Consider the following 27,230-nt stretch of genomic DNA (forward strand, 5'->3'; position numbering starts at 1 on the left):
ATAGCTTCTGATAAGTGAACAGTAGTGTTTGTACCATGGTTATAAGGGACAACTGTTTAAGCATTCTCTAAATGTGGATTATTGAGAACATAATACTCTGTTTTACCCAGTCTATCTCCCTCTTTTTTTTCTATACAAATCTAACTCTATGAAGACTCTCACACTTTTTATATACAATAATATGTATTAAAAAGGAACACTATTTAAAAGAATACAAATGGTTAAGTAAGATAAAGTATTTGGTAGTAACTTGCTTCTTTAGGGTTTTCCTAAACACACACACACACACACACACACACCCACTTACAAATACCTAAGCATAAGTAAATGTTATAAACAACCTTAGAAATTCTTGGACTCAGCCTTGGTAGAGAAAGTAATGAAGCAAGGTAAGAGGTAGGAGGATGCTGGCATTAGAGAATCTAAAATCTAATTCAGAGTGGCTTACATTATAAAGAAACCAATCTCACATAAAAAAGAAGTTCTGAGGTTAAAGAGGCTAATTCAGTGGCTCAGAGACATTGCCTAGGACCTATGTTCTTTTAATCTTCCATGCCACCATTTTTTGGAATGTTGCCCTAACTTCTCTCATGCCTGCTGCATGGTTGTAACATTGTCAGGTATCACATCCAAACAACTGTCCACAGCAAAAAGGGACCATGTTTTCCAATGTTTTCTTGATAAGACTAAAAAATTCATTAGAAGTATCCAGAATACCCTCTCCCATGATCATTGGCTGAAACTGATGAGTAAAATGGGTTACCATTATCATCTTAATCTAATCAGCATCTAACTCCTCAATGTCAGAATGGGACAGCTTGGTATGAAGAATGGGGCTATATGAAAGAGAGGCAAATACTTTTTTTTAAATGAGGATCTTTTGTACAACCTTCTGTGTTTTACCTGCCAATCATTTTCCTTATATTTTTTTGCTTACTCCATAAGCTTCCTGCCCAAAGTGGCTATTTCACTTTTCTACCCATACTTTCACAAACCTCAAATTCCACCCCTTCTACTCTCACTGATTATCATTCCAACTTGGAGAGATCTCATGTCGTTTATCATGAGCTTGCTCATCTTTCCTCCTCCCCACCTGAATATTTTCCCATAACATGGTTCTCCTTTTATTCATTCATTTATGCATATATTCATTCAACAAATACCATCACCTGTAATAAGCTCGGCAATGTCATAGGCACTGGAAAGATGGCAGTGAAGAAAACAGTCTAATATCATGGCTTCATAGAGCTCACATTCTTCTGAAGATTCTACTGGGAAGAAAGACAGTAAATAAAACAAATAAGTAAAATATAAATTATGGTGGATAAGATAAAAGCAAGAAATGGTAGGAAGAGTGAGGTCACAGTTGCATTTTTAAACAGGGTGGTCATGGCAGGCTATATTGAGAAAGGAACATTTGAGAAAAGATTTAAAGGAGGTAATCTCTCAAGACATTTTGTGGGGAAGCACTGAAGGCAGAGGAAATGGCCAAAGCAAACAGCACTTTGGTGGGAGGATGCCTGGTGTCTTCAAGCAGAACAAAGTGGGGAAGGGGGAAAAAAGTAAGTTATGGGATCAGAGAAATAATAGAAGGAGAAGATTATACAGGACTTTGTAAACCGTTGTAAGAAATTTAGATTTACTCAGGGAGATGGGTTGAGCAGAGAAGTGATGAAAAAGATGTTTGTATTGACGGGATTATTCTGGTTGCTGTCTGGAGACTGGATATGGTTATGCTGGGTTGGGTGGTGGGGAGGGTTTGCGTAAGGACAGAAGCAGGGCCAGTTTGGGAAGCTAGTATAATTTTCATAGGAAAAGATGACAGCGGCTTGGACCAGGGTAGTAAATAGAGGGGGTGGTAAGAAATGGTCTGGGTATGGTGTGAAGATGAAGCCTGCAGTATATGCCAACTGGTTAATTATGAAGTATAAGTGAAAAAAGAGTGTTCTTTCCTTTTTTTCTGTAATTGTTTTATCTCAAAACTCTACACTAGGTATTCCCTTTCCCCAAACATCTTTAATTTATTTTCTCTCTTCCTTGGTCTCTTGACCTAAGTCTACAAAGTTGCTTCAGTTTCCACTTCATAAAAACAAAGCAAAACCAAGCAAAACAAACAACAACAATAACAACAAAGCCCTTTGGAGATTTGATAACCCCCCAAGTTACCTTTCCATTTTATTCATTTATTCATCCACGTATTCATTCACAAGTTTTATTCACTCATCATCTTTTTTTAATTCTCTCGTTTTCTAGGTTTATGCTTAATCTTAGCCTCAAAACTCTGCCTTCTTGACAGCAATTTTGGTGTGAAAATCACTTATTGGGTTTTCTGTGACAAAGTGATTTGTTCTATAACTACTTCAATAATTTTTATTTTTGAGGAAAAGACTCTTTCCTTCCATATCATTTATCTCTGCTCATACCATACTTCTATTCTGAATAACAGAATGCAGTTGAGGAAAAAGAGGATTTAAATTTACTTCGTAAATGGGATGCATTTATAATGGTTTAAATGAAAGATTTCCCTTAAAAACACCCTCCTACACACTAACTCCCCAATCCTTCTCTCCTGCCCTACTGGTGACCATTCCATATTGAATTTACACAGAAAACATACAGGAAATTTCCAACATTTTCCATCTTCCTTTCATTGACCTCTAATAAGAGGGACCACTGTTGGTTTTTTTTTTCCTCTTTTAAAAGATGATAGAATAAAGTAAAATATGTGTACAGTGGTTTCTACACATAGGAGAAAATGTCTCCCTGTGGGTTGCACTAAACTGAATGATACCTAGTGTGGGAGCAGAAAATGAGCTGGGCGTTTTTAAGAGTTCAGAAGAATTAGCTGAACGCTCCTTCAAAGAGTGGAGTATGCGGCATAGTGTGAGTCAGTGTGGGAGAGAAGATGGTAAAAGAAAACTATTTCTCAAGATAATTTTAGCTACTGGAAGGAACAACACTTTGGGCAGGACAAGGCCTTGACTAAGTTATGGAGTCAGCGAAATGTGCCTCTGGCACCTTCAGCTTTCTCCTTTTCTGTCCCTTTTTCCCCCTCTACTACTGAGACCTCTAGGATCTCAATGCCGTTTTTCCCCTCTCATCTCAACCACATACTCAGAGAGTCTGCAATATGTATCAGAAAACATCCCTCCAAATATGCTGTGGGATATCTACTCACAACAGCACTTGCTTCATGAGCCTCCTCACTCATGGATGGTGGAAAATCTTTGCACTTGACATTAAGGGAATGTGAGGGAATTTACCATGGAACCCTCCTAGCATCTCAGAAACAGTATCGTGTTGGGAAATTCCATTTACACATATTGGTCTTTGTTTCACCCACTGAACTTTTCCCTTCCAAACCAACTGAAGGCTCTGTCTGTAATCCCTATTTCTTTTTTTTTTTTTTTTTTTGTGGTATGCGGGTCTTCCCCTGCCGTGGCCTCTCCCGTTGCAGAGCACAGGCTCCGGACGCGCAGGCCCAGCGGCCACGGCTCACGGGCCCAGCCGCTCCGCGGCACGTGGGATCCTCCCAGACCGGGGCGCGAACCCGGTTCCCCTGCATCGGCAGGCGGACGCGCAACCCCTGCGCCACCAGGGAAGCCCCGTGTAATCCCTATTTCTTGATAAAGACCCTCCTTCAACTTCAACCTCTTCACTAAACACTCCATTTACTGTATTTTCTTTACCTTAAAACCTGGTTCTCTCCTAAGGACATTCCTTGCCCTGTAGGCCTTTCATAGAAGGTTACTTATCCTTCCACATCACATATTCCTTAGGGCACAGAGCTGCGGGTCAGCAACTCCATGCTACTTCCAGACATATTCCACATGTCATACAGAAATGTAAAAGCGAAAAACCGCCTTCACTGAGGCTCTTGACATCTAGTTATCCCTCTATCTTTCAACTTTCTTTAAAATTACTATTTACTACCAACTTCTGGGTAAAGAATTTCTGTCCACCCCAAGCTCTGTTCTGGGTTACTTTAGTGCCTATATAAAGAGGAAACCATCACCATGGGCTCATTTCTCAATTGTAATGATTAAATTCTAATGCAATTAGAATTATCATTTTAGCCATCCTACCTCTGGTAAACATATTACCTGAACCTCCCTCCCATAAGGAGTCCTTATGTCTAATATCAAACTCTCTCTTTTCCTTCTAGCTTCAGGCATCATCCCCACAATACCTGCTATTTCACCTAACATACACATTCTTCTTTGAATTTATTCATTTTATTCTGGTCTTTCACTCATTCTGGACTCATTTATCCATTCTGGACCACGTAGCCTACCTAGAAAGTTCAGTAATCCAGTGTCTAGTAGATATTGGGAGAGACAGGGGAACGGGAGTAAAGAAATGGAATTTTTTATTCAAATCATTATGGAGAAATTACATTTACTATCCAATCCTGAGTGATTACCCCCATATCTTTTAAATTCACCAGATGAACATGGGCTCTTGTAGAACTGAGTAAAGAGGAACTAGAACTTCCTGGACAAAGGAGGTACCAAAGAAACCAAAAAAAAAAAAAGTCTTCATAGATGGCAACTAAAGCTAATTTCAGAACAAATCATTCTTAAATCTCTTAAACCTATTGCGACAGTTTTTCACACTAAGATTATGGCCCAGAAACCAAAGTGTCAAAGCTATATTGAACACAGATCTACAAGTCTGGAGACTGTAAAGGAAAAAAAAATAGCAGATTGAAGAACCCTGAACTCAGTATCTAGAATATAGCAGGTACTCAGAGAACATTTAGAGGGAATGCTTCCATTAACAGTGTTAGAGGAGTTTGTGAACAGGTAGAATGAGCAAGTCTGTAACCCTTCCCTCCACCACCCCATAGTTTACCTGCTCTCTGTGGGCACTTTTAACCATTCTCGCGGTATTTGCAGTCATCTGTATGCTAATGGCTCCCAAGTACATAATAGTCCCCTAACTTCTGGATTCTTAAACCCATGTGCCTACTGAATTTGTCCAATTGTATGTTCCACCAGCATCTCAAACCAATATTCCAAAATGAAGCTTTTTATTTCTTCCTCCAAATATACTCCTTCTCCTATATTTTCTTAACTTAGTTAAGTACACCACCCAAGGCAGTAACTGAGGTAGCATTCTACACTTCTCTCTCTTAAACTCATCGATAATCCTACTCATTCTACCTCCTAAATATTTTTGCAACTGTTCTCTAATTTTCCTCCATATTATCACTACCCCAAGGAATTATCTCAACATCTCTCACATGAACTATTACAACAGAATGAGTCGCTCTATCTCTAGTTCCATTACCTCAAGTCCATGGTATTTTATCTAAATGTCAACTCTGACCACATTTTTTTCTTAGCCTCTCCATCCACACCGTGCATTTTACCTTGTGTTATTTACCCTAGGTTACAGTAAAAAATACCAAGCACTGTTTCCCTGTGTACACCATGCTGTTTGCTCTTGATTTTTCTTCTGCCTGCCTACCCATCTTTTCATACTGCATTCCTACTCACCTTTCAAGATTTACCCTGGGATCATATCTCACTGAAGTTTTTCCTGCCATTCTAGTATGGGTTAGGAGTCCTTCTTGCCTTCGTTTCTATAATAAAACTTCTCACATTGTTTAAAAATTATCTGCTTACATTTCATCCTCCCACTCCAGGCTATGAACTTATCAATGGCACAGAGTTATCCACGTGTTCCTTATCACAGTGCCTTGCACGTGGAGTATTCAGTAAATGGTTTGAATGCTGTAAATTAAACATATGTAGCGCATCTATAGGAACCCAAATGAGGGAACACAATATAAAGTCCTACACTAGCTCCTCCACTGGCCATCCTTATTAACTCTACTACTTATTTGCAAAATGGGGCCTAGAAGAGAAAAGGTTTTGTTTCTAAAATTACTGACATTGTTACTTATATGGAAGATGAGTGGAAATAAGATGAGCTTTGGAGTCACAGAGGCACATTTTCTAATATTGGGTTCCCCATTCGTAAACCTTGTAAGCTTGGGCTTACGGACCCTGATCCTCGATGCCTGCCTCTTTGGAGTAAGGAAAATAGCACCTACTTTGTAGGGTAGCTTTAAGAATTGAAGACAATATACCAAAAAGAACCTTGAACATTCAATATTCTGTTATCATTATTATTTCTATTATGACCTTGAATATAATCACAGAGCATTTTATTTGAAAAATGAGTTAATATTTGTAAAGCACGTAAAACAGTACCTCAAAAGTATGTGTGTACATGTGTGCATAACTGTGTGCATATCTCTGCTTTAGTAAGTGCCTAAAAGATATATGAATTTATTATATAAGACAAGTAATTTTCACTGATATTTTATTAGCTATAAATTCTGAAAAGCTTTAACTATTTTAATTGACAGTTCTATAGTTCTGAAATAAGCCCAAATGGAAAGAATTATACACCTGCAGCAGAGACTATAAGAGCATTATTAGCTACTTTAAACAGTACATTATGGTGAATGGAATAATGAATAAGTGAATGAATGAAAATGTGGCTTATTTAAGTATCTGGTAAACATAGTTAAGCTGTAATTATAGTTATAGACAGGAAGAAGGGTCCCATCCAAAAACAAAGATAAGCTTCCGAATCTGTAAATGACATTTTCACCTTGAATACAAGAACTATTTGAAAGTTCTAAATAAGTCTAATGTACCTCTTACTTTATTGGAATAAGTTGGGATTTGTATTTTTTATTTTGTTTTGTAAAATCTTTTACCAAAAGAGAGTGGGTTATGAGAGAATAAGATGTTTCATAAGCAGGGGCACCTGGCAGAGTGTGTGCGTATGTGTGTGTGTACATGAGAGAGAGAGACAGACAGAGCGACATAGATAGAGACAGAAAGAAGAGCTTTGGGGCATGAAGAGTGTAGATGTCCTAAATTAGCTATGAAAAAATTTAAATTAACTGGAAATTAGCCTAACAGAAGATATTCAAAAATACTTTTAAGGACCCCTTTGTAAGGAACCACGAATACTTCTATTATTCTATTAATATTAATATTCTTTTAATTTAAGTTCTAGAGTAGCATTCTGGCTATGCAACCCAATTCACAAATAAATACAAAATATTTTCTATTGAAATGTGGAATGTCCTTCGATGATTGGTACTTCACAAGGGATCCTCTTCCAAGGTGTTTTCTTCAGTGAAATAAAAGCTGCTCAATCTGGTTTGGTCCGATGCTTTACCTTCTCAAAGAAAGTCTTTTAAGTTCTTTTCCTTTCTTCTTTATGGCTTAGACCTAAAGTTACTGTGTACACACTGTCTTCTCCCCTTCCTTCTCCCATGAGACTGTGAGCTCTATGAGGCAGGGCCTGAGGATTATTTATCTCTCTATCCCTAGGACAAAGCCCATTGCCTAGAATTTAATAGATGCTCAACTAATGTTTAGTGAAGAAGGTAATCCATTTTGCTTGATTTAATGAGCCATTTCACTTTCACTCAAATACTAAATACTTTTCACATCTAAGAAGAGAAAAAAGTTATGAGGAAGCCCTTTATCCCAGGACAAACAATGATTTTAATTTTGTTGCCTTTTGTTTTATTTAACATGAATTTTGAGACAGCAGAAAAAGAAAACTTTTTTAAAAAGTGACTATATCAAGGGTAAACAGGTCCTCTGATAGTCACTTTATCACTACCTGCTGAATACCAGGAACGTGGATGAAGTGGCACCAGAGCAGGCTCCAGATTTAGAAGGGAAAATAAAGGGTAATAAAGATAATAAAGAAGGGTAAATAAAGATAATAAACCTTAAGAGCCTTGGATGCTTGCAAGCTCTACTGACTATTACTCTCTACTCACTAGGCTTGTGATTTTGGTCAAGTCAGTTAAGTAAGTCTCAGTTTCCTCATTTGGCAAATGGGGATAACAATGCCTCTTTAATTACCCCACAGGCTTAAACTGATGAATTTAAAAAAGAGATTATTTCTGTGAAAGCATGTTGGCTCTGAAAACTGTCACACAAATATAAGGGTTCATCTTGATGCACCATGTAGCAGACAAATGTTGGAAATCTCATAACTTATTTTAGATGAAACTTCTAGTACCTTCCAGGTGTGGTGAATTGCTAACTCTGATATAAAAGCTGTTTAAGCCACTCACCACAATGCAAGCAGCCCAGTACTGACTGTCACACTTCAGCTTAATGGTTTTGTAAACCTTCCACATCCAAGGAACATCTCTTTTCTCTTTCGGCATCACCAGTCTCTGGTATCACACTCAGACACAGTACCACTCATTGAAGGTTCATTAATGATAAGAATGACTTTTTAAACTAGAAGGCAAACACATTATAATGGCTAAAAGTGTAGGTTCTGAACTTAGATTCCTGTGTCCAAACTCCTTGATCAATCTACTTAATCCTTATAATCTTAGGTTTCTGCTTCAGTAAAATGGATATAATAATAGCAGAGGCTCTGCCACAAGTTGTTGCCAGGACTACATTTGGGTCAAATTCCAGCACCAGGTCTGGCATATGGTAAACACTAAATAAATTCTAATTTACTGATATTCATCTTTTTCTTAGATGCTATGAATTACATCCTTTTCACCACTGACTATTAAATATGATCAATAGGCAATGTAAAAGGGTAGATCACATGTGGCTCAACCAAGGAGTAACAAAATTACCCCCCAGTGTTATCGATATACCATCACAACCATCTATAGCATCACAGGTCAGCCATCGCAGTGAAAGCAGCAGCCCGGTTCGGGCGAGGGGCCACCCTCTGCAGCCCCAGCTCTTCCTCAGCCCGGCCAGTGAAGCACACAATCACATCTTTCTGTTTGCTCCTGTCCTTGTTCATGCTCACCAGGTACAAAGACAGGAGACTGGCCCAGCACAAGTCGGAAATAGAGTGTTTCACCCCCAAAGGGAGTATGGGGAATGGTGGGAGAGCAACAATGAGCAGGTAAGCAAACTGTTGAGTGGCCTGAGGTGGTGTGAACTAAATGTACGCAAGCTACAGGAACAGGTGGCTCCCTGGTCTGGGTCCTCGCTCAACCGTGCCTCCCATGCAGTGTGTCCAACCTGGGCCACCACTGGGTTTCTACGTGCGTTTGATTTGCAAAAACCCACGCCACCCTCATGTGAAGTGATGGGAGCCTCCTGTCCCGGACGCTGCTGTTCCCTAGGGTTGTGCGCTTTGCATGTCTGAAGCCTTAGCTCACAGTCAGTGTCCCTGTGGGTTTTAAATGACTGGTTACATGCTTCTGTGGAGTTTGCAAAGTGGAAGAGATTGGAGGAAATTCACATTTCAGGACTCTCCAATTGCTTAACAAAAACAAATGCAAAAGCCTAGGACTGGTTTTGAGGGAGAGAAGGACTGCGATGGATGGGGAGACTCCAGCCCTGATCCCACCAGCCTCGGAATTAATCTGACTTACTTTGAATGAAATGTCATCTCACAGCCAAGGGCAAATGCCAGGCCAAACGAGTGAACTGTAGAGGCCAGAGGCTTTTAGTGAACTGAAATCAGGAAAGCTAGTCCTCCTCTAGCTACCGTAGCTTTGCAGCTCCCTTCCTTCTCTGTGTTTGGTGGTGAACACAACCTGTCGCTGCGCTGTGCATGTTCCGTCATACCAGGCCCTCCCAACCAAGCTGTGCCCAGGAAACTGGGGTAGCTGGAACTATAAGCATCAACTGAGCTTTGTTTGCATGAAATAAACGTGCTTTATTGCATGGGACTGGGTTTCAAGAAAAGGGCTCTGGAGATAAAAGATGGTCAAGATTGGCATTAAACAGTTCCAGAAGGCTGGAGGAGCCCTGAGTTGGGAAATTGTCCCCCATGAACTAACTCCCCACCTCTAATTTGTTGTGGCATTTCCCAATCCATCTGTGGTACTGAAGTGTGGGAGGGAAGCTCTCGCAAATCAGCCTGAATTGAAGGAAAGGGGAAGTGCAGAAGGTACAGTGTGTACATATGTGTGCCCATGTGCTGAGAGCAGAGCTTAAGATCCCCTACAGAGCAAGAAGAGAATCTAATCCCGTGAACTTTCACCTCCAAATGTTGTTTGATTCCGCAGTAGTGGGTGCCTTCTGGTTTTCAAAATAATGTCTAACTTTCTACAAGGACACTGCACAACTTCTGGGGGCCGTTCACATCACAGTCTGTGAAAATGATGCCCTGAACTGTGCAGTGTACAGCCTGAGCCATCATTCACAGCAGCCCTGGTCAAGAGCTTGGCTGACTTCGTTCACAGCTCCCAGAGACAAAGCAGTGAGAGCATGTGCACACGTGTAGGCACATATGTGTGCACACTGGTGTATCTGTTGGTCTTATGCCCACAATCCCTTTATACAGCTTTCTTTGGATCTCAGTGTGTCTGGAAGATAAGCCTCAGTGGATCATTTTGTGGCGGGTAACTCAACAGACTGCTACTGGGGCTCCTAATTTCCTTCCATTCAGATATGACTAAGTGGCACAATTCCTCTACTTGAAAATCATTCAGACAGCATCAGAGTTGACAGGACAAGGTGAAAATGACTGCATCAAATGAGTGCAGGGGCGCTGTCCAGAGTGACTTGTAATTTGAGTCACTGTCTCGGACTGGAGTTCCCACACGTAGCAAACTTGGCTGCCTATCAAACATCCTAAGGCAAAATCTTGGGCAGCACACCTAGGAATCTGTAGTGTAACAAGTTTCCAAGGTTATTCAGATTTAGTCAGTCCATTTACCGACATTCTAAAATAATCCACTTGTGTAGGAGATGACGTGAAGCTATTCATGGCAAATATAAGGTCAATTCCGTCATGCGGTATTATTGAGAGAGTTTAGTCAGTGCTTGGAACTCTCAGATCTGATCAGCCTAGCGATTAGATTTGCTCAAGGCTGTCTTGTTTGAGAATGGGGGCGGCGGGGGGAGGAGGAAGACAGGACACAGTAAGGGGACCCCAGCTTCCTTGGGTCAGGTCCAGATCTACAAAGGAAGCCACTCAATGTGTCTACAACTGTAATGGTCTAAGTTTCCCTACAACAGTAAGATACCATTTAGCATTTGTTTGAATATAGCCAAGGTAATGGCAAGGCTTATTACACTGATATGTACTGCTAGGCAGAGGGGAACAGTGTATGCTGTAGTTAAGAGAGTTCTGATGGAGCAAACACCTCAGCCTCACAGATAAGCATAGTTAAGTAGAAACAAATGATCTTCCCTTCCTACTTTTTCTTTCCATTTCTTTAACATCAAGTAAAAATTGACAAAGAGAAAGAAAGCATATATGGGAGGAGTCCTTCTATTTGTTTATACGAATACACACACAAAATATTTATCCAAAAGAAATAAGTTTAAAATGAATATTAAGAGAAAGATATTAAGATATCAGAGAGGAGACAACTGCAATGTATACTATTTCTAAATAAGGGGTTAGAGTAGTTAATCCCAATGTGCTTGCTCTGGAATAGAATGGAAGGGCTGGAAAAAGAATAACTGTATGACTTTCATAGGTACTTTTAGTACCAGCTGATAAGGCCCTCTTTCTTATCCATTCCCACTCCTCCCCACAGTTGCTTCCCAGAGTCACAGTCAAGCATCCTATTTACTCTGCAAACATCTGGGCTGATTCTGCGGCCATTACCAAACAACCAGTCCCAGGAAGGGGCTGAGGAAAGCTCCAACAACCACAGAAATCCAGGAGTGTCGCCCGGCATCTCATTTGCCTATGTTTTCTATGATGAAACTATAGAATGGACCGGACCCTATGAAGTCATGCCTGGGCAGATTCTTGCAGAGCCACATTGCCTGGCAGGAGAGAAGGAGTTTTACAAGGCATGCAGTCATAGCACAGCAGAACAGCATGACCTTATCTGCAACACTGGCAGGGCCTTAGAGATACCCCCTCACATCTCCCCCCTCCCCCGCAACTTGGAAAGGAAAAGGAACACTGTATGTATCCATAACACTCTAGCTTCCTGAAATACTATGTCGCCGTTTTCCCTTTATGTGAACATTCTTTTTCCTTCCGTCTAACTATAGCATAACTTGTCACCTTTTCATATTTTCACAGTGGACAGTCTAAGTGTGTTTCAGAGCAGAGTCTTCCTGATTGCAGGAGAAGTGAAAGAGAGTCCTAAACAGGGAGGTGCTCTGAGAACCAGAAATTCTCTAAGCCCTGTTACGTGGGAGTTCATACCGAGATGGTCCGCTCTCGGGATTGGCTAAATCCTCAACAATGAATGTTACTATTGCCTGTCTCAGCAGGGGGATTCCGCCCCAGTGCTCCTTGGAATCTGCATTCTGATGTGCTCATGTTATACCCCATGAAGAAGAGGCACAGACATGGAGTCTCCCAGTCTCTCTTTGAGAAAGGGCCCCCTTAATCAAATGATACAGATCTAAAGCCCCCATTCAGTGCTTGAAGGGAGGAGGGTGGTAGGGGGTTATTTTTACTATTGCTACGTCATGATATCAATTATGTGAAAGATCAACCCCTCGTCAGTTGAGTAACTGATTTTCACCTAGTAGATGCAGCATCTAATTTTAGTGGGTATAATTGTTCAATAACACCTTAGGGAATCTAGTAACAGCAATGTAATAATAGTCATTATTAAATGAGTAAGGCACTCAGATTTGAAAGTAACCCCAAAATGTGGTATCTGTGTTAGGATTTTTTTGCCTCTCATTCCTTCAATTATTTCTTCCTCCATGTAATGATCATTTACTCAGCACCTACTATGAGCCAAGCACTGACAAGACTCTGGAGATAAATGGATGACCAAGTCAAGACTAATGCCCTTGAAAATCAATTGTCTATTGGGAAACAGAGTCAGAAAAACAGATCACTGCAGTACAATATGGAACGCCTCTCCCATAGAACAATTATTTATCATATTAACTCCTCATTTAATATCATAAACAATACCTATGCCAGTGCAAATAGAATTAAGAGTAATAGAAACTAAATAATAATAAACCTGAATCGACTGTTCAGAAACAGCTAGGCACAGAGTTATATACAATTCAGAGTCCATAAAATGTTCAATCTAAAGACACAGAGTGGCAGATCGGATAAAAATACAAGAGCCTACAATATGCTGCCTACAAGAGACCCACTTCAGGGCAAAGGACACACACAGATTGAAAGCAAAGGGATGGAAAAAAGACATTTCATGCAAACAGAAATGACAAAAAAGCAGGGTCCCAACACTCGTATCAGACAAAATAGACCTTAAAACAAAGGCCATAAAGAAAGATAAAGAAGGACACTGTATAATGATAAAAATTCAGAGTCCACAGAAGAGAAAGAGGCTGCCTTTGCAGCACAGCAGAGGCCAGCTGGGTGCTGAGCCATAGGTTAGGATGGCTGCAGTAGTCTTCTCTTCACTCCTCCCCAAAGTCAACTTCAAATTAATGTTATAACTTATATTTAGAGATGTTCTAAAACAAGTAAGACTAACAACAACAATTGCTTCCATTACTGTAATTACTATGCATCAGATACTGGGGTAGTCCCTTCACAAATGTTATACATTAAGTTCTCACAAGAACATTATAAGCAAGATATTTTTCCTTTCCATGGTATACATGAGATCATAGAGTATTTGTCTTTATCTGCCTTATTTAACTTAATATAATGTCCTCAAGTTTCATCCACATTGTCACAAATAGCAAGATTTCCTTCTATTTCAAGGCTGAATAATATTTTCTTTATCCACATTTTCTTTATCCATTTGTCCATCAATGGACGCAGGTTGCTTCCATACCTTGGCTATTGTAAATAATGCTGCAATGAACATTAGGGTACAGATATCTTTTCAAGATATTGATTTAATTTCTTTGGATAAATACCCAGCGTTGGAAGTGCTGGGTTCATGTGGCAGTGTGATTTTTAACTTTCTGAGGAACCTCCAAACTGTCTTCCACAGTGGCTGCGCCAATTTCTATTCCCACCAAAGTGTGCAAGGGTCCCCTTTTCTCCACATCCTTGCAAACGCTTGTTATTTCTTCTCTTTTTGATAAGAGCCGTTCTAACAGGTATGATGTGATATCTCATTGGGGTTTGGATGCGCATTTCCCTGATGATTAGTGATGTTGAGCACCTTTTCATGTACCTGATGGCCATCTGTATGTCTTCTTTGGAAAAAATGTCTCTTCAGAAGCGACACATTTTCTTTATCCGTTTATCCACCAATGGACATTTAGGTTGTTAGGCTACTATGAATAATGCTGCAGTGAACATGGGAGTGCTAATACCTCTTTTGAGATCCTGATTTCAATTTTTTGGATATATACCCAGCAGTGGGATTGCTGGATCACATGGCAGTCTGTTTTCAATTTTTTAAGGAACTTCCATACTGTTTTCCACAGATGTTGCAACATTTTGCATTTTGCACAAGGGTTCCAATTTCTCCACATCCTCACCAACACTTGTTATCCTTTGTGAGTTTTTTTTGATTAATAGTTATCCTAACAGGTATGAAGTGATAATACTGTAATGTACACTAAAAAATTTAAGAGGGTAGGTCTCATTTTAAGTGTCTTTACCATAATACAAGGAAGGAAGGAAGGAAGGAGGGAGGGAGGAAAGGAATGAAAAGATACATCATGAAGCACGTGAAGCAACCCAAAGGGAATGGAACTGGAATTGACTTAGTGCCTCACATCTGTGGCATGGCCCATTTTATGCAATAAGAAAAAATAATCCAAAAAATTGCTTTCTTAAATGAGGAGCTTTGTATATGTAATAAGCATGTTAGTGGTAGATGTCCAAACAGGATTCAAGCCTCGAAACCAGAGTACTCTTCATACATCAGATTGAAGTTACATGCATTAGCTGAGGTGCTTTAACTAAGGTCAAAAGGAATATTTTGTCTAAACAGAAATCATTTTTTCAGCAACCACTGTAAAATTCCGGGGACATTCTCTTATCCTACAGTCCCTCAGGAGTCATCTCTGCAATGTTCAGGTGAATATTGACACAGAGCTTTGGAATTTATTATCAGGTCATTTTATGGACACAAACTTGGGTGTTGCCGTTTCCCTTTGCTGCTCCACAAAGGTATGTCTTGTCAGCCCTTTGGTTCAGTGTGTATCTTGGCCCTCAGCGCAGAGACAATATTGCGTGGTGACAGTGATCTGGATTTAGGGTCATATCTGAGGCACTGTTCTGCCTTTTACTTGAGGTAGACAACTTAGTTAAGTTCCATAAACCTCAGTTTTTGCATCTATAATACAGGTTAATAATACCTGTCTATACCAAGCACTCAAGGTGAAAGAATTTACTTCATTTGCTTGACACTCCCAGCCCACCTACTCTGCATCAGGTACCATACTAAGCACAGGAGATGGATGTAGTTGCTGCCTTTGGAGTGTTCCAAGTTTTGTGCAGGAACAGACCTATAAATACGTCATTAGAAGTGCTATGTCAAACAGCTGTTGTGAAGGTCAAATATAATAATACAGGTGAAAACACCTTGTGAAGTAGAAAGTTCTATTCAAACGGGAGCTACTATCATTCCAAGACTCTCCTTTGCCATCAATCCCAATCCCATGTTTTATTCAAGGTTTAAATCAAGCTGGATTCTTCCACAAAGTCTTCCTGGCAGCTTCAGCCCACACGCACGAACCACTGTGTCTTCTTTTTTTTTTTTTTTAATGTATGTTTTTATTTTTTTGGCTGTGTTGGGTCTTGGTTTCTGTGCGAGGGCTTTCTCTAGTTGTGGCAAGCGGGGCCACTCTTCATCGCGGTGCGCGGGCCTCTCACTATCGCGGCCTCTCGTTGCGGAGCACAGGCTCCAGACGCGCAGGCTCAGTAGTTGTGGCTCACGGGCCCAGTTACTCCGCGGCATGTGGGATCTTCCCAGACCAGGGCTCGAACCAGTGTCTCCTGCACTGGCAGGCAGATTCTCAACCACTGAGCCACCAGGGAAGCCCAGCTGTGTCTTCTTTTGTTCTTTCTTTACTCACTTGCAATCTGGGCATTATAGTGATTGCTGGGGAAAAAAAAATCATTTCCTGTTTTGGAAAAAAAAATCTTCTAATCTTAGTTGAAGCACCTCAACTAAACCTAGAATTTATATCTCAGTATGAGGAGTTTAGTTGTGAGTCTGGCTTACTGAATTATGGATCGAAAGAAATAGCTTAATTTGAGAAAGAAAACTCTGTGATGATCCAACAAACTGCCTCTGCTTGGCACACACTCCTGCATGCCCTTCGTTAGATGCTTCCTCTTTGTAAGAACTTGGGGGAAGTAGCAGCAATCCTAGACCATCAGGCACTTTAATAACCCACTCTGATTGGACATGGAACATTCTGAAAAGGCCTCCGCTGCTGTTAGACCAAAGACAAGTTAAAATAGGGCTGAATGGTTCTCCTCCCGCTAGGATTTTATTAGGGACTAAATGCCTACTAAGAGATGTCCTCTGAGGGAATTATCTTAGAAGCATGCAGCCACTACTCCCGCTCCAGCTACTTAAAAAAGAGGTGAAAGTCCACCACGGGGTTGTTGGAAGGGTTTCACAGGGTTAAACACATGGAATTAGTTTCTTTGCCATATATGCGAGATGTATATTAACTGGATCTTGTTTATACATGCTATTTTAATATTCCCCAGGCTTTAAGGCCTCGGTAAGCTCCACTTTATTTGCAAATCCTTCCTTGAAGCTTCTTTCCCCCGTGAGCAACCCCGTCTCTGAATTCCTCTAATACCAACAAGAAAAACCCAAAGCGCAAGGACAAATGTCTTTTTTTCACAATGGTTTTCATATCAGTATGTTCCTTTCCATCCTCATTTTGGCCACAATTGTTAGCATCTTACACTGTATCCCTGCACTATTAAAACAAGCTCTCAAATCTACTCTGGGTACCACTATTGCTTGTGTCAATCTTCTTGGTTCCTCATTGCCTGGAGGACTAATTAACTTAAATATTAATTAGGCTTGAACGTCTTCCTGAAGTAGGACCAGGACTGGGGCCAGACAAGGAATAAGGTCAATGGATGAAGCTGTGGTGAAGGTTTAAAGAAGATTATGGCATATATGGTTCCTGCGTTCAGTTGTTTTTGTTGAGCTCGAGAAAGAAGATCAAATGCATAAAATATTAAATAAAAACAGAGAATTCTTACAGTTGAAGAATAACACAGAAAAGCAATGGGTACTTCGTGATATATTCATTTATTGATTGATCAAGCATGTAGATTACATATGCATCTAATAATCAGACCATCTTTCTGGTCTAACATATTAGACCACCCATTTATTCCAGACACTAATAAGAAGTCCAAGGCTGATTACTAATGAGTTATTAAAATAGCAAAAGAAAGTATTGGGTTGGCCCAAAAGTTCGTTCGGGTTTTTCTGTAAGATGTTACGGAACACCCAAACGAACTTTTTGGCCAATCCAATAGAAGAAAGAAGATTCTTGTAGGTCAGGGGTGGCCAGGAGGAATTTTTACAGCAGACAAAAAAGTCTAAACTCTACCTTCTGATGCCTTAACTTCTTACTCTATACCCACAAAGTCAAACTGGACTACTGGTTATTTCCTGGAAAATTCTTTGTGGATTCCTGGACTTCTGTCACTGCTATCCTTCCTGGAGAGCAATTCTTAGCACTCTCTTTTTGGATTTTGCCATAACCTACGAATTATTCAAGGCCTAGGTGCAATCCGTCTCCTGTAGGCAGGCAACATTCCCTGGCCAACCCCCTCCCACTAGAAATGATTTCTTCTTGTGAAGTTTTGAATCCCTTGTGGTCTGTCCCCTCTAAGAACTCAATGAACTGACTGCTTGTTCCCATGCTCCACCATCCCTCACTCACCTCATGTTTAGCATCCTTCCTCCTGGCCTTCTGCTTCCTCATTTCAAGGTCCTAGGTAAAAGAAAAACAACCTCTATCAGAATACTGTAATTCATATTGCTAGCCTTCTTCTGTAAGTATTTTCTCTTGAAATCAATTATACCCTCTTTGAGGGAAGTCTCTGACATCAGTAACTCTCAGCCGCAATATCAAAAAGCACCGATGAATCAAAATCATTGGCAAAGGTACCACAAATCACTTACTACCAATATTGGTTGAAATACCAAAATTTTCAAAATAGTGCAGATTTAAGATTATCCCTGAAATTACACCACTCTCACTTACTGGTATTCCAAACTAAGTCAGAGAGAAAATAAGTGTGCAATACACAGGACAACTGTCTTCTGGCTAAAACTGCCTTATAATATTAATGTGTATGGCTGTAAGCTTCAACTGCCTTCATCATCAAGGCATCCAATCGTCATCCTTGACAAATATAAGTGCTCAATCAACCTGTGCTATTTGAGTTAGCAACCAAATTGAGATGCAGGGCGTTTTCTTGAGACTGCAAAATATACTGCAGTGTCAAGATTAAGAAGTAAAGAAATACAGGGTGAGTAAGAAAGAATATAAATCAAATTACTACTAACTTATGTACTTAAACACACATACCATCACAGGTAACATCTGAGGCTCTCTGCCATGGAATAAGGAAAGCTCACTTCAGAAAACAAATATAGACAGTGTACTGTCATGGAAAATGGAATTGAAAATCATAACATAGTATTAGTCCCCGCTTTGTCATTTTCTGGGTAACCCTGGGTAAATCACCTATTCTTAGTCTCGGTTTTCTCATTTTTGGAAGAAGGATAAACACTTCGATCCTATCAACCTCTGACAATCAGTGTTCCTAAAAGTGCTTTATAAAGCACTATGAAAACAGGTGGTATTGCTTTGATTATTATGTCTCTATCAGGTAATTTAGTCCTTGACTTCATTTCCATTTACCCAAGTGTTTTTCTCTACATGTGCATCTCTAATGCATACATCATCCTGGCCATTTAAATTGTTTTTGACAGCAAAATAGCTATTTACATCCATTTATGCTATAACTGGGTAAATTTATATAGATGATTCTGCCATTTTCTTATATATTATGGTGTGTTTTTCAGTGTAATTGTCAAAATCAAGATGTCAGGTTTTAGGCAAGGCTCAGAAAGAAATTCTCCCACCTAATTTAGAATGTCTGAATATAAACAATATCAGATTCCTCAGTATTTTTTAAAACTATATTTCCAGATTTTGTAGTTCAAAACAAATTACTGAAAGCAAAATAGATTGATTTATAAATGTTTAAGATAAAGCTGAAACTAACACACCCCTGTAAAACAATTATACTCCAATAAAGATGTTAAAAAAAATTTTTTTAATTAAAAATAAAAGTTTAAAAAAATGTGCAGGGCTTCCCTGGTGGTGCAGTGGTTGAGAATCCGCCTGCCGATGCAGGAGACACGGGTTCGTGCCCCAGTCCGGGAAGATCCCACATGCCGCGGAGCGGCTGGGCCTGTGAGCCATGGCCACTGAGCCTGTGCGTCCGGAGCCTGTGCTCTGCAACGGGAGAGGCCACACAGAGAGAGGCCAGCGTACCACAAAAAAAAAAAAAAAAGAAAAAAAAAAAAAGAAAATGTGCAGAAAATGGAACTGCAATTGCAAATTTTCTGCTTATAATATTCTTAATTCATAAAATTATTTTATTGACCTAATATTGTCTGATGTCATTCCAAAGACATATTTGCTAATGATGTTACAAGGTTTTTGTATTTTTTAAATACGTTTTTGTATTAGAAAGCTCATAACCTTACTATACCTCTGTCCTGGCTACCCCTTAACTCAAAATCACAAAAAAGAGAGGTTTAGTAATGAAGATAATTTTTTCATAAAAATAATTTTTTGATTTTCAGGGGATACATTTGATTTTTTTTCTCATGCCCTGAAACTATGCAACTTAGGAAAGTATTAATAAACAATGTAATGTAACAAAAAAAGGATAAGGGCCTAGTTTTTTTTTAATTCAGTGAAATATTCCGAGAATTTTAATTGCTTATATGCCATTAATAAAACCCTAAACGAGTTCTGAGGGAAAAAAATCACACAGATCATTCAACAGCCATTTAAAATGAACATAAAAATTCTAAATTCCTGGACTTTTTTGACAGTCAAACTCTCTCTTTATTAACATTTGCTTCCTAACGATGGTGTGCCATGGCAGTATGCTCTAATGCCTGCAGGTTTTGGCAGATGAGTAGAGAAATTGGGAGAGGTCATTGAGCTGACATTTGGAGCCCTGCTTGAAATGAATAAGTTAGTTAAGTGTCCCACATGGAAGAGAAGAGGGAGAACAAACTTCTGAGAATAAAGGTAGAAGGTGTCATTTTGGCAACCCAAAATATAAACAAAAAGCAAACAAACAAAAAAACCTAACCCTCTAATAACCCTCTTTCTTACTGAAAGGCTGAATTTTGTTGTTTTTGTTTTTCCAGAAATAAAGAGCAAATCATCATAAAAATGAGAACATTAGACTACATAGTATTATATATGGCAAAAGGGCTAATTGGTGCCTGCAAAGACCAAGGTTTTTGTGTTGTTTTCTTCTCTTTTGTTTGGCCAGTTTGTCCTCCTTCCCAGATGTAGCAGATCATCGGTTCTGACTCTCCCTCCAATCTTCTTTCCTCTTCCTCCTTTTCTAATGCCCAAAATATTAGCTGGGGAAGGTGAAGTGCTGTAGACAGGTAAGGAAAAGTTTGTTCCTTTTTCTTAGCTCAGGCCCTAGGACAAATGTATAATCCTTATGTTTAAACAAAAAAAAAAATATGAGCCTAAATACTAATAAACAACATTTTACCTCCATTGAATGGAAAGCTTGATGGTGATAACCCCTTGCAGAGGTGCTATGCTTTACAAAGCACCCTAATGTATATTACTCTTTTGGTTCCTCCCAGAAATCACGTGAGGTGAGGAAGGGTGGTTCACTTCTATTTTTTACCAATAAGCAAAGAGGTTCAAAGGTATTAAGTGACTTGCCCAACATCAATCAAGGCCAGATCTTGGAGCCGCATTCTGGGTCCCCTACTGGTACTGCCTCAATAAACTGTCATCACTGAGAAGTTTCACTAAAACAGATATATACGAACTACAAAAAAGAAATCAACACTTCCTTTGTGATTTTCAAGATCTGTCTTGTTGTACTTAGTTTATGAAATACCTTCTCATACATCCTTTTCAGTACACACTGAGTACTAATGATTACATTGAGTTATATAAGAAGTAGATGGATCCTCAAGACAAAAAAATTTCATTAATATTGAATTATTTTTAAAACTTAATTCTAACAAAGTAATTAGTATGAATTTTTTAAAATGGAATGCATTTATCCACTCAATTATTAGCCAAAAAATATTATTGAGCAGGCAATGCACTGGGTATTGTGGATATAACAGGAAATGAAGAACCTTCTGTCTCTGCCTTCAAAACACTCCATCCAGCAGATGAGATGGACATACAACAAAGAGTTATTCAGTGCCTATGGCAGGGACAATGGGAATCTAACCCAGTCAGGAGCGGGGTCAGGAAAGCTTCCTTCAAGAAAAAGCAATTAAGGTAAAGTCAGAAAAAAAAGGAAGTACTTAGGTAAAAAAGAAGGAAAAGGCAGAGGAGGCAGCTCAATGAAAGAGCAGGAAGAAGTAAACTTTGGAAGTGGAATAATGTTAAATTTAGTGGAGGAGAGGTGATCACCCAAGGTGACAGCATAGGGTGAGAAAAGACACGCCGCAGATAAAACCCTCTGTAACTCCAAAGCTGGGTACAATCGGTCAGGGTAAGAAGAAACAACCAGAAGTATGTTATAGCCTTACCATAAATATTTACTTTGCACTGAATTCTCTGTTCCTCAACCAGAGCTCAAAACAGCATTGGGTACAGTCGGCCCTTCGTATCCCCTGGGTATTAATTCCAGGAGCCCCAGCAGAGACCAAAGCCCAAGCTGCTCAAACCCCTTACATAAACGGCATAGTAATGAATACAGTCGGTCCTCAGTATCCTCAGGTTTCGCATCCGCAGATTCAACCAACATTAGACCTGACTGCTTTGAGTTGCATCCGCAGATGCGAAACCGCAGAGGGCCGACTGTAAATAATATATTATTTTTGTTTCTTGAAACTTAGTATTCACACAGAATGCAAAAAATAACATCTTAGATACCTCCTCCTTACCAGAACCTTTCACTTTCAATTGTCTCATTTAATCTCCTCACAACAATCTTCACCAAATGATATACTATCTGCTTTTTTTTTTTTTTTTACTGAGGCTTAAGGAGATTATTATTTTCCAAGCATCCAGAACGGCAGATCGAGAATTAGAATACAGATTTTAGGATCCTTCATCCATTGCACTTTCCATACACCACACAACAGCCCTGTTGCCTTAAGAATCCTATTCATCCATCAAATGCTTATTAAGATCTTGCTGTGTGCCAGTGAACAAGGTAGATAAGGTCCCTGTCTTCATAGAAACTACATTCTACTGATAAACAGACTAATGTCTGTTGTAGGTCAGTTTTTTCTTAACAATCTCCATTTGCTTTGGAGAAAAAAAATATTCCATGACCCAAGAAATGAAATGAAGTGCTCAGATTTGGACTCCATGTCTCTGGTGTGTCCTGTGTCCATTCCATTGTTATTCAGATTGTCTGGTGCTCTCTCTCCCAAGCGGCCACAGACCCTGTGACACTGTAAGCAAAGACATGGCCAGGAAAGATGGCAGTACTTTGTACAGATTGCTTGGTTAGGACAGTTTCCTTCTCCCACATTGAAAACCCAAAGGTTTTTCAATCTGCTATCATGTTTTGGAGCCCGGCTACATGTGATTCCAATGGCTGTCACTGTTAAAATTATGTTCCATCAAAACCTCTCTGTGCTGGGAGCAAAAACTTTCCTAGAGCTTGGTAGGATGAATCCTTTTAGTTTCTAGCCCATGCTTTGGGTCAAAAGTGGCCTCAGCTACCTGAAAAACTAATTGTCCCTCCGGACATGTCTGTTTCTTATCTTGCCAGTAGGAGAGAAATGGGGTTGTTGGCAACCATCCTCCCAATCAAATCCCGTAAATCATCTGGCCCATTTCTTCTGTGCCATGTTCCAGAAGTTAGTGGACACTTGGGAAAAAGAAAAGTAATGCACTGAAAACATAAAGGGTGGCAGGTCAGGTTAATGCAAAAACATAAAAACAATCCCTGAAACTCTCTGGAAAGGAAGTTAACAGGTTGGCAGGGTCCCTTCTGCTGTGCTGGGAATGCACAGCAACCTCCAAACCTGTTAATAATTTGTTCATTATTTGCAGGAAAGGGGGTGAGGGTGGAGGACATTTCACATTCAAGAATTTTGAAGGACACCAGGTTGCAATACACTGGGTATATTAAATGGAATGAGGTTTCAGTGCAAGGAGCAGAGAAAGGAAGACCACAAAGTGGAAAGGGACAGATGAAGACATGGGGAGCAGTGTGGGAAAGAGGCAGGAAGCATGTTGTTATAGGGGCTGCAGAAACAGTGGTCCCTTATCAAGGGAGTGGACGTCTCAAGCAAAAGAGAATCTCAAAGTTGCAGTGGGCAGTCCCAAGGCAGGTGGGCTCCAAACACAATTCAGTCCCTTGTCTGATAAAGGCAGGTCAGCCCTCCAGCAAGGAGGCCAAGGGAGCAATGGGAACCCAGAGAGAAAGGATAACTTCTTGTTAGAACTTCTCAGTTTGTGAAACACCTGCTGCAGAATCACTTTAGGGAGCAGGGGGCAGAATCACTTTAGGGAGCAGGGGGCAGAGTGCTTGTAAAATGCATAGATCCGTGGAACCCAATCTGGACAATCAGAATCTCCTGGGGTTCACCCAGGTATTTGACAAATACCCCAGGTGAGTCCTATGCACAATTAAGTTAAATAACCACCAGCTGAGAAAATAAAATTGGGTGGTCAAAGCCTTTGTTCAGAGACTGCCCAAGGCTATCTCTTGGTCACAGCACCTAGAACAGAGCTGTCTGGATGTAGCAGACCCCCTAGTTACAGAGATCTTGTATTCCTTTGGGGGAAATCACACCAGGCTCTCTCCGTATAAGATCCCTGAAGGTCAGAGCACATCACCTGACCACAGGTGAGGCTCTCAATAGTTTGTAGTTCCAGGTAAGGAAGGCACAGTCAGGCTCTGAGGCTGAGGCATCAGTCTCATTAGAGGCTTTCTTCACAGAGCAGATTTCAGTTCCCAGAGTGGAGACGAAAAAGGACTACTTGGGAAAAAGAAGAGGGAGAAAGGTCCTAAGAAACCATGTCAGTCAGACAACACTCATTGAGACCCTAATTCGAAACTATAAGCTAGGTGCCAAAGGCAATAATACTGCATGCTCCCTCACAGAATTGTTATGCAAGTTTCAGGCCTTAAAATAAATGCGTGAGGAAATTTCTACCAAGTAGAAAAGTTCTAATTAATTACGAATTAGTGTATGTGTTCATTGAATTTGTATCTTCCACCAGATAAGCCAGACTAAGTACAAACATGTTCAAAGCCAGGAGTTCTTACAGAAATCCCTAGTTAAATGCACCAACCATGGGCGTGCAGAATAAAAACTGAATTGGAACCACTATCTACTTCCTGGTAACCCCTGACTCCTACCCCTTCCCTGCCCTCTGATCACTGGGTTGAGAGGAGGTCCTAGCTCTGTTTCCTTTCAGAGGCTGCCAACTTTGGGAAGCCCGTGCCCTGTCCCCGGCACGTCTGCACACAAGCACAATACTGCAAGCCCTCGCTTCTAGGTTTGCAGCCCAACCAGCTGCTGCACTCACAGGTAGTCTCAGAACTACTGCAGAATTCCCATACACAGCCCTTTATCCACACTATATCCCCTTTAACACTCTTCCGTGGTCATGATTAACGGAAGACCAGATAGCAAGCAAAAGCCACGTCCAAGATCTCTTTCCCTGGTGTCCTTTGATGCCCTATTTCCTGAGAAAACAAGAAAAGTCCTCCCCAGTCCGAGTCCCACGGCCGCCCACCACCACCACCGGGGAAGCCCTCCCGTCCGGGGCCTCGCGGAGTCACCTCTTGTCTCCCTTCTCTCCGCAGCTCCAATGGAAAATCCGTCACGTGGGCGCAGAACGAGAAGAGTAGCCGGGGGCAGCACCTGTGGCAGCGGCTGTCCATCCACATCAACAAGAAAGAGAACCCCAACCAAACGGCCGTCATCAAGCCCTTCCCCAAGAGCACGGAGAGCCGCGGCCTGTGCGCGGGAGGCGCGGGCGGCGGCGCGGGCGCGGGCGGCGCAGGCGCGGGCGGCGGCGGGCCCGAGCCCCCGGACGCCGGCCCCAAGGCTTTGTACGACGTGGTGGAGGCCGAGGAGCACTTCGCCGCGCCCGCGCGCCCGCGCTCGCCGTCGCCCATCAGCACGCTGAGCCAGCGCGCGGGCTCGGCCGGCCGCACGGACGACGACTTGCCGTCGCTGCACTCGGAGCCCGCGGCGCGCAGCAGCTCGTCTCAGGGCTCGCTGATGGAGCAGATCAGCAGCGTGGTGACCCGCTTCACGGCCAACATCAGCGAGCTCAACTCCATGATGCTGTCCACCGCCGCTCCCGGCCCCGGCGCGGGCGCCCCGCTCTGCTCGTCCTACCTGATCCCCAAAGAGATCCAGCTGCCCGCCACCATGACCACGTTCGCCGAGATCCAGCCGCTGCCTGCCATTGAGATCACCGGCGGCGCGCAGCCCGCGGCCGCGGCCCCGCCGGCTGGGGGCGCTGCCCTGGAGCCCGCGGCGGCCGGGCCCGAGGCTGCGGCCGGCAAGCCGGACCTGGAGGAGTTGGTGGCTCTCACCCCGCCGTCCCCCTTCAGAGACTCGGTGGACTCGGGGAGTACCACTCCCAACTCGCCAGTGTCCGAGTCGGCCCTCTGTATCCCATCGTCTCCCAAATACGACACACTTATCATAAGAGATTACACTCAGAGCTCCTCGTCCTTGTGAATGTCCTTGGAAGCCACGCTGGGTTCCCAAACGGAGCCGAGACCTCCGGTGTTCCCACAGACACAGTCGCCTGATTAAGACCCGAGGTGGAAGACGCCAAGTACACCTGTAATGGAAACAAGAGATTAATAGTGCTATTTAACATCAACCGACGAAGACACCAACTACAAATCTTTTGGCAGATCTTCTAGTGGCCTTAGAAAACATGGGCTTTTAAGAAACACTGCTTCTGTTTTTGAGGGCTGACAAGGAGTCTGTTGAAACAGTTACATACTAAGTGCTTTGCTCTAGGGAAGCAATGAGTGTGAAACAGCGTAATGGAGGGGAAAAGGCATAGTTAATAAGCAACTGTAAAAAAAATATGTTTTGTTTGTTTACTTTAATTCTTTTCCCAGAAGATTCTTTGATTCACCAAACATGAATGTACATTTTCTAACAAACTCAAAATCTGGGACCAAAACGTCAACTTTTCTCTTCCTCTTTTTTTTTTTTTTTTTTTTTTTTTCGTTTTTTCTTTCCTATAAAGACCTTGGAAAGCAGTACTTGGGCCCGGTATTTACTGAGGCCTTGATGTGAGTGTGTCCCATACACAACACACAACTGTATGAAGAGGGCTGCGCTGATGTATGTAGGGCTTTTACCAGACTTTCCTCTCCAATTTGGTTGTGACATCCTCTTTCAAAAGCCTGCATCTTGGATTCCACCTAGTTATTTCAATTCACCTCCATTAACCAAGAAAACCAGTGGAAGATTTCTTGACTATTTCACCATGTTGCCAATCAATACTGGAGTAGCAAAAAATATTTTCTGGAATACTGTTTTGTAATTCCCTCACTGGGGTGCGTTGTGTAGCTGGAAATTCTCTTTATAATAATAATAATTCTTGAGCTCCAGCTTGGCTATCTCTTTCATGAAATGTGGCCACTCTTCATTATGAATGCATTGCCAGCTAAAATATTTAAAGTACGCATTTGGGCTTCTTCATTCCTTTCTTTTGAAAACCTGATGCACAGAGAGCTCCTCTGTTCTTTTCAAGTCCCACCACTGGAAGAACAGTCCATAGACCCAATGAAGACATTGTCATGATTGGAGGGACTGTTCAAAAAATTAACACAATCTTAATACACTGGAAATTTTAAACTGTGTCAAGTCGGCGTAGCAGAGATTTAGCTATGCCAGTGAGCAGTGATTTTAACTTTTCTTGGCTGCTTAAACAGGGCAGCTATGAACTATGACAAATGTAGATTTTTCAAAGCAATACAGAAAACTAAAACAGAGGAACCTTAACGAATATAAACCACACAATCTTTCTTAGCCATTCCAAAAAGAGGCAAAGCAATTATTAATATTTTCCTTTTTAAAATAATTATTAATATAATTTTGTGCACTTCATACTGTCACTTTTTTAAAACTGCAGAAAAGAGATTTAAAG

General features: G+C 41.1%; 1 protein-coding gene across 5 annotated transcripts in view; it reads left to right on the forward strand.

Moving 5' to 3' along the window:
- The window catches only part of GRM5 (glutamate metabotropic receptor 5), a 532,963-nt gene extending 507,146 nt beyond the window's left edge, over window positions 1–25,817 (forward strand). The window contains exons 8-10 of one of the 5 annotated variants that reach the window (XM_024131767.3): window positions 8,836–8,931; window positions 24,910–25,024; window positions 25,607–25,817. In XM_024131767.3, the coding sequence (XP_023987535.1) occupies window positions 8,836–8,931; window positions 24,910–25,024; window positions 25,607–25,798 (403 nt within the window). In that variant the 3' untranslated portion in view covers window positions 25,799–25,817. Of the gene's footprint in view, window positions 1–8,835; window positions 8,932–24,909 lie in introns of all 5 variants that reach the window. The other 4 variants (XM_024131764.3, XM_024131768.3, XM_024131766.3 and 1 more) reach the window with 4 other exon arrangements.
- The last annotated feature ends 1,413 nt before the right edge of the window (window positions 25,818–27,230 follow it).

Source organism: Physeter macrocephalus, chromosome 16 (genome assembly GCF_002837175.3).
Source record: "Physeter macrocephalus isolate SW-GA chromosome 16, ASM283717v5, whole genome shotgun sequence".
NCBI lineage: Eukaryota > Metazoa > Chordata > Mammalia > Artiodactyla > Physeteridae > Physeter > Physeter macrocephalus.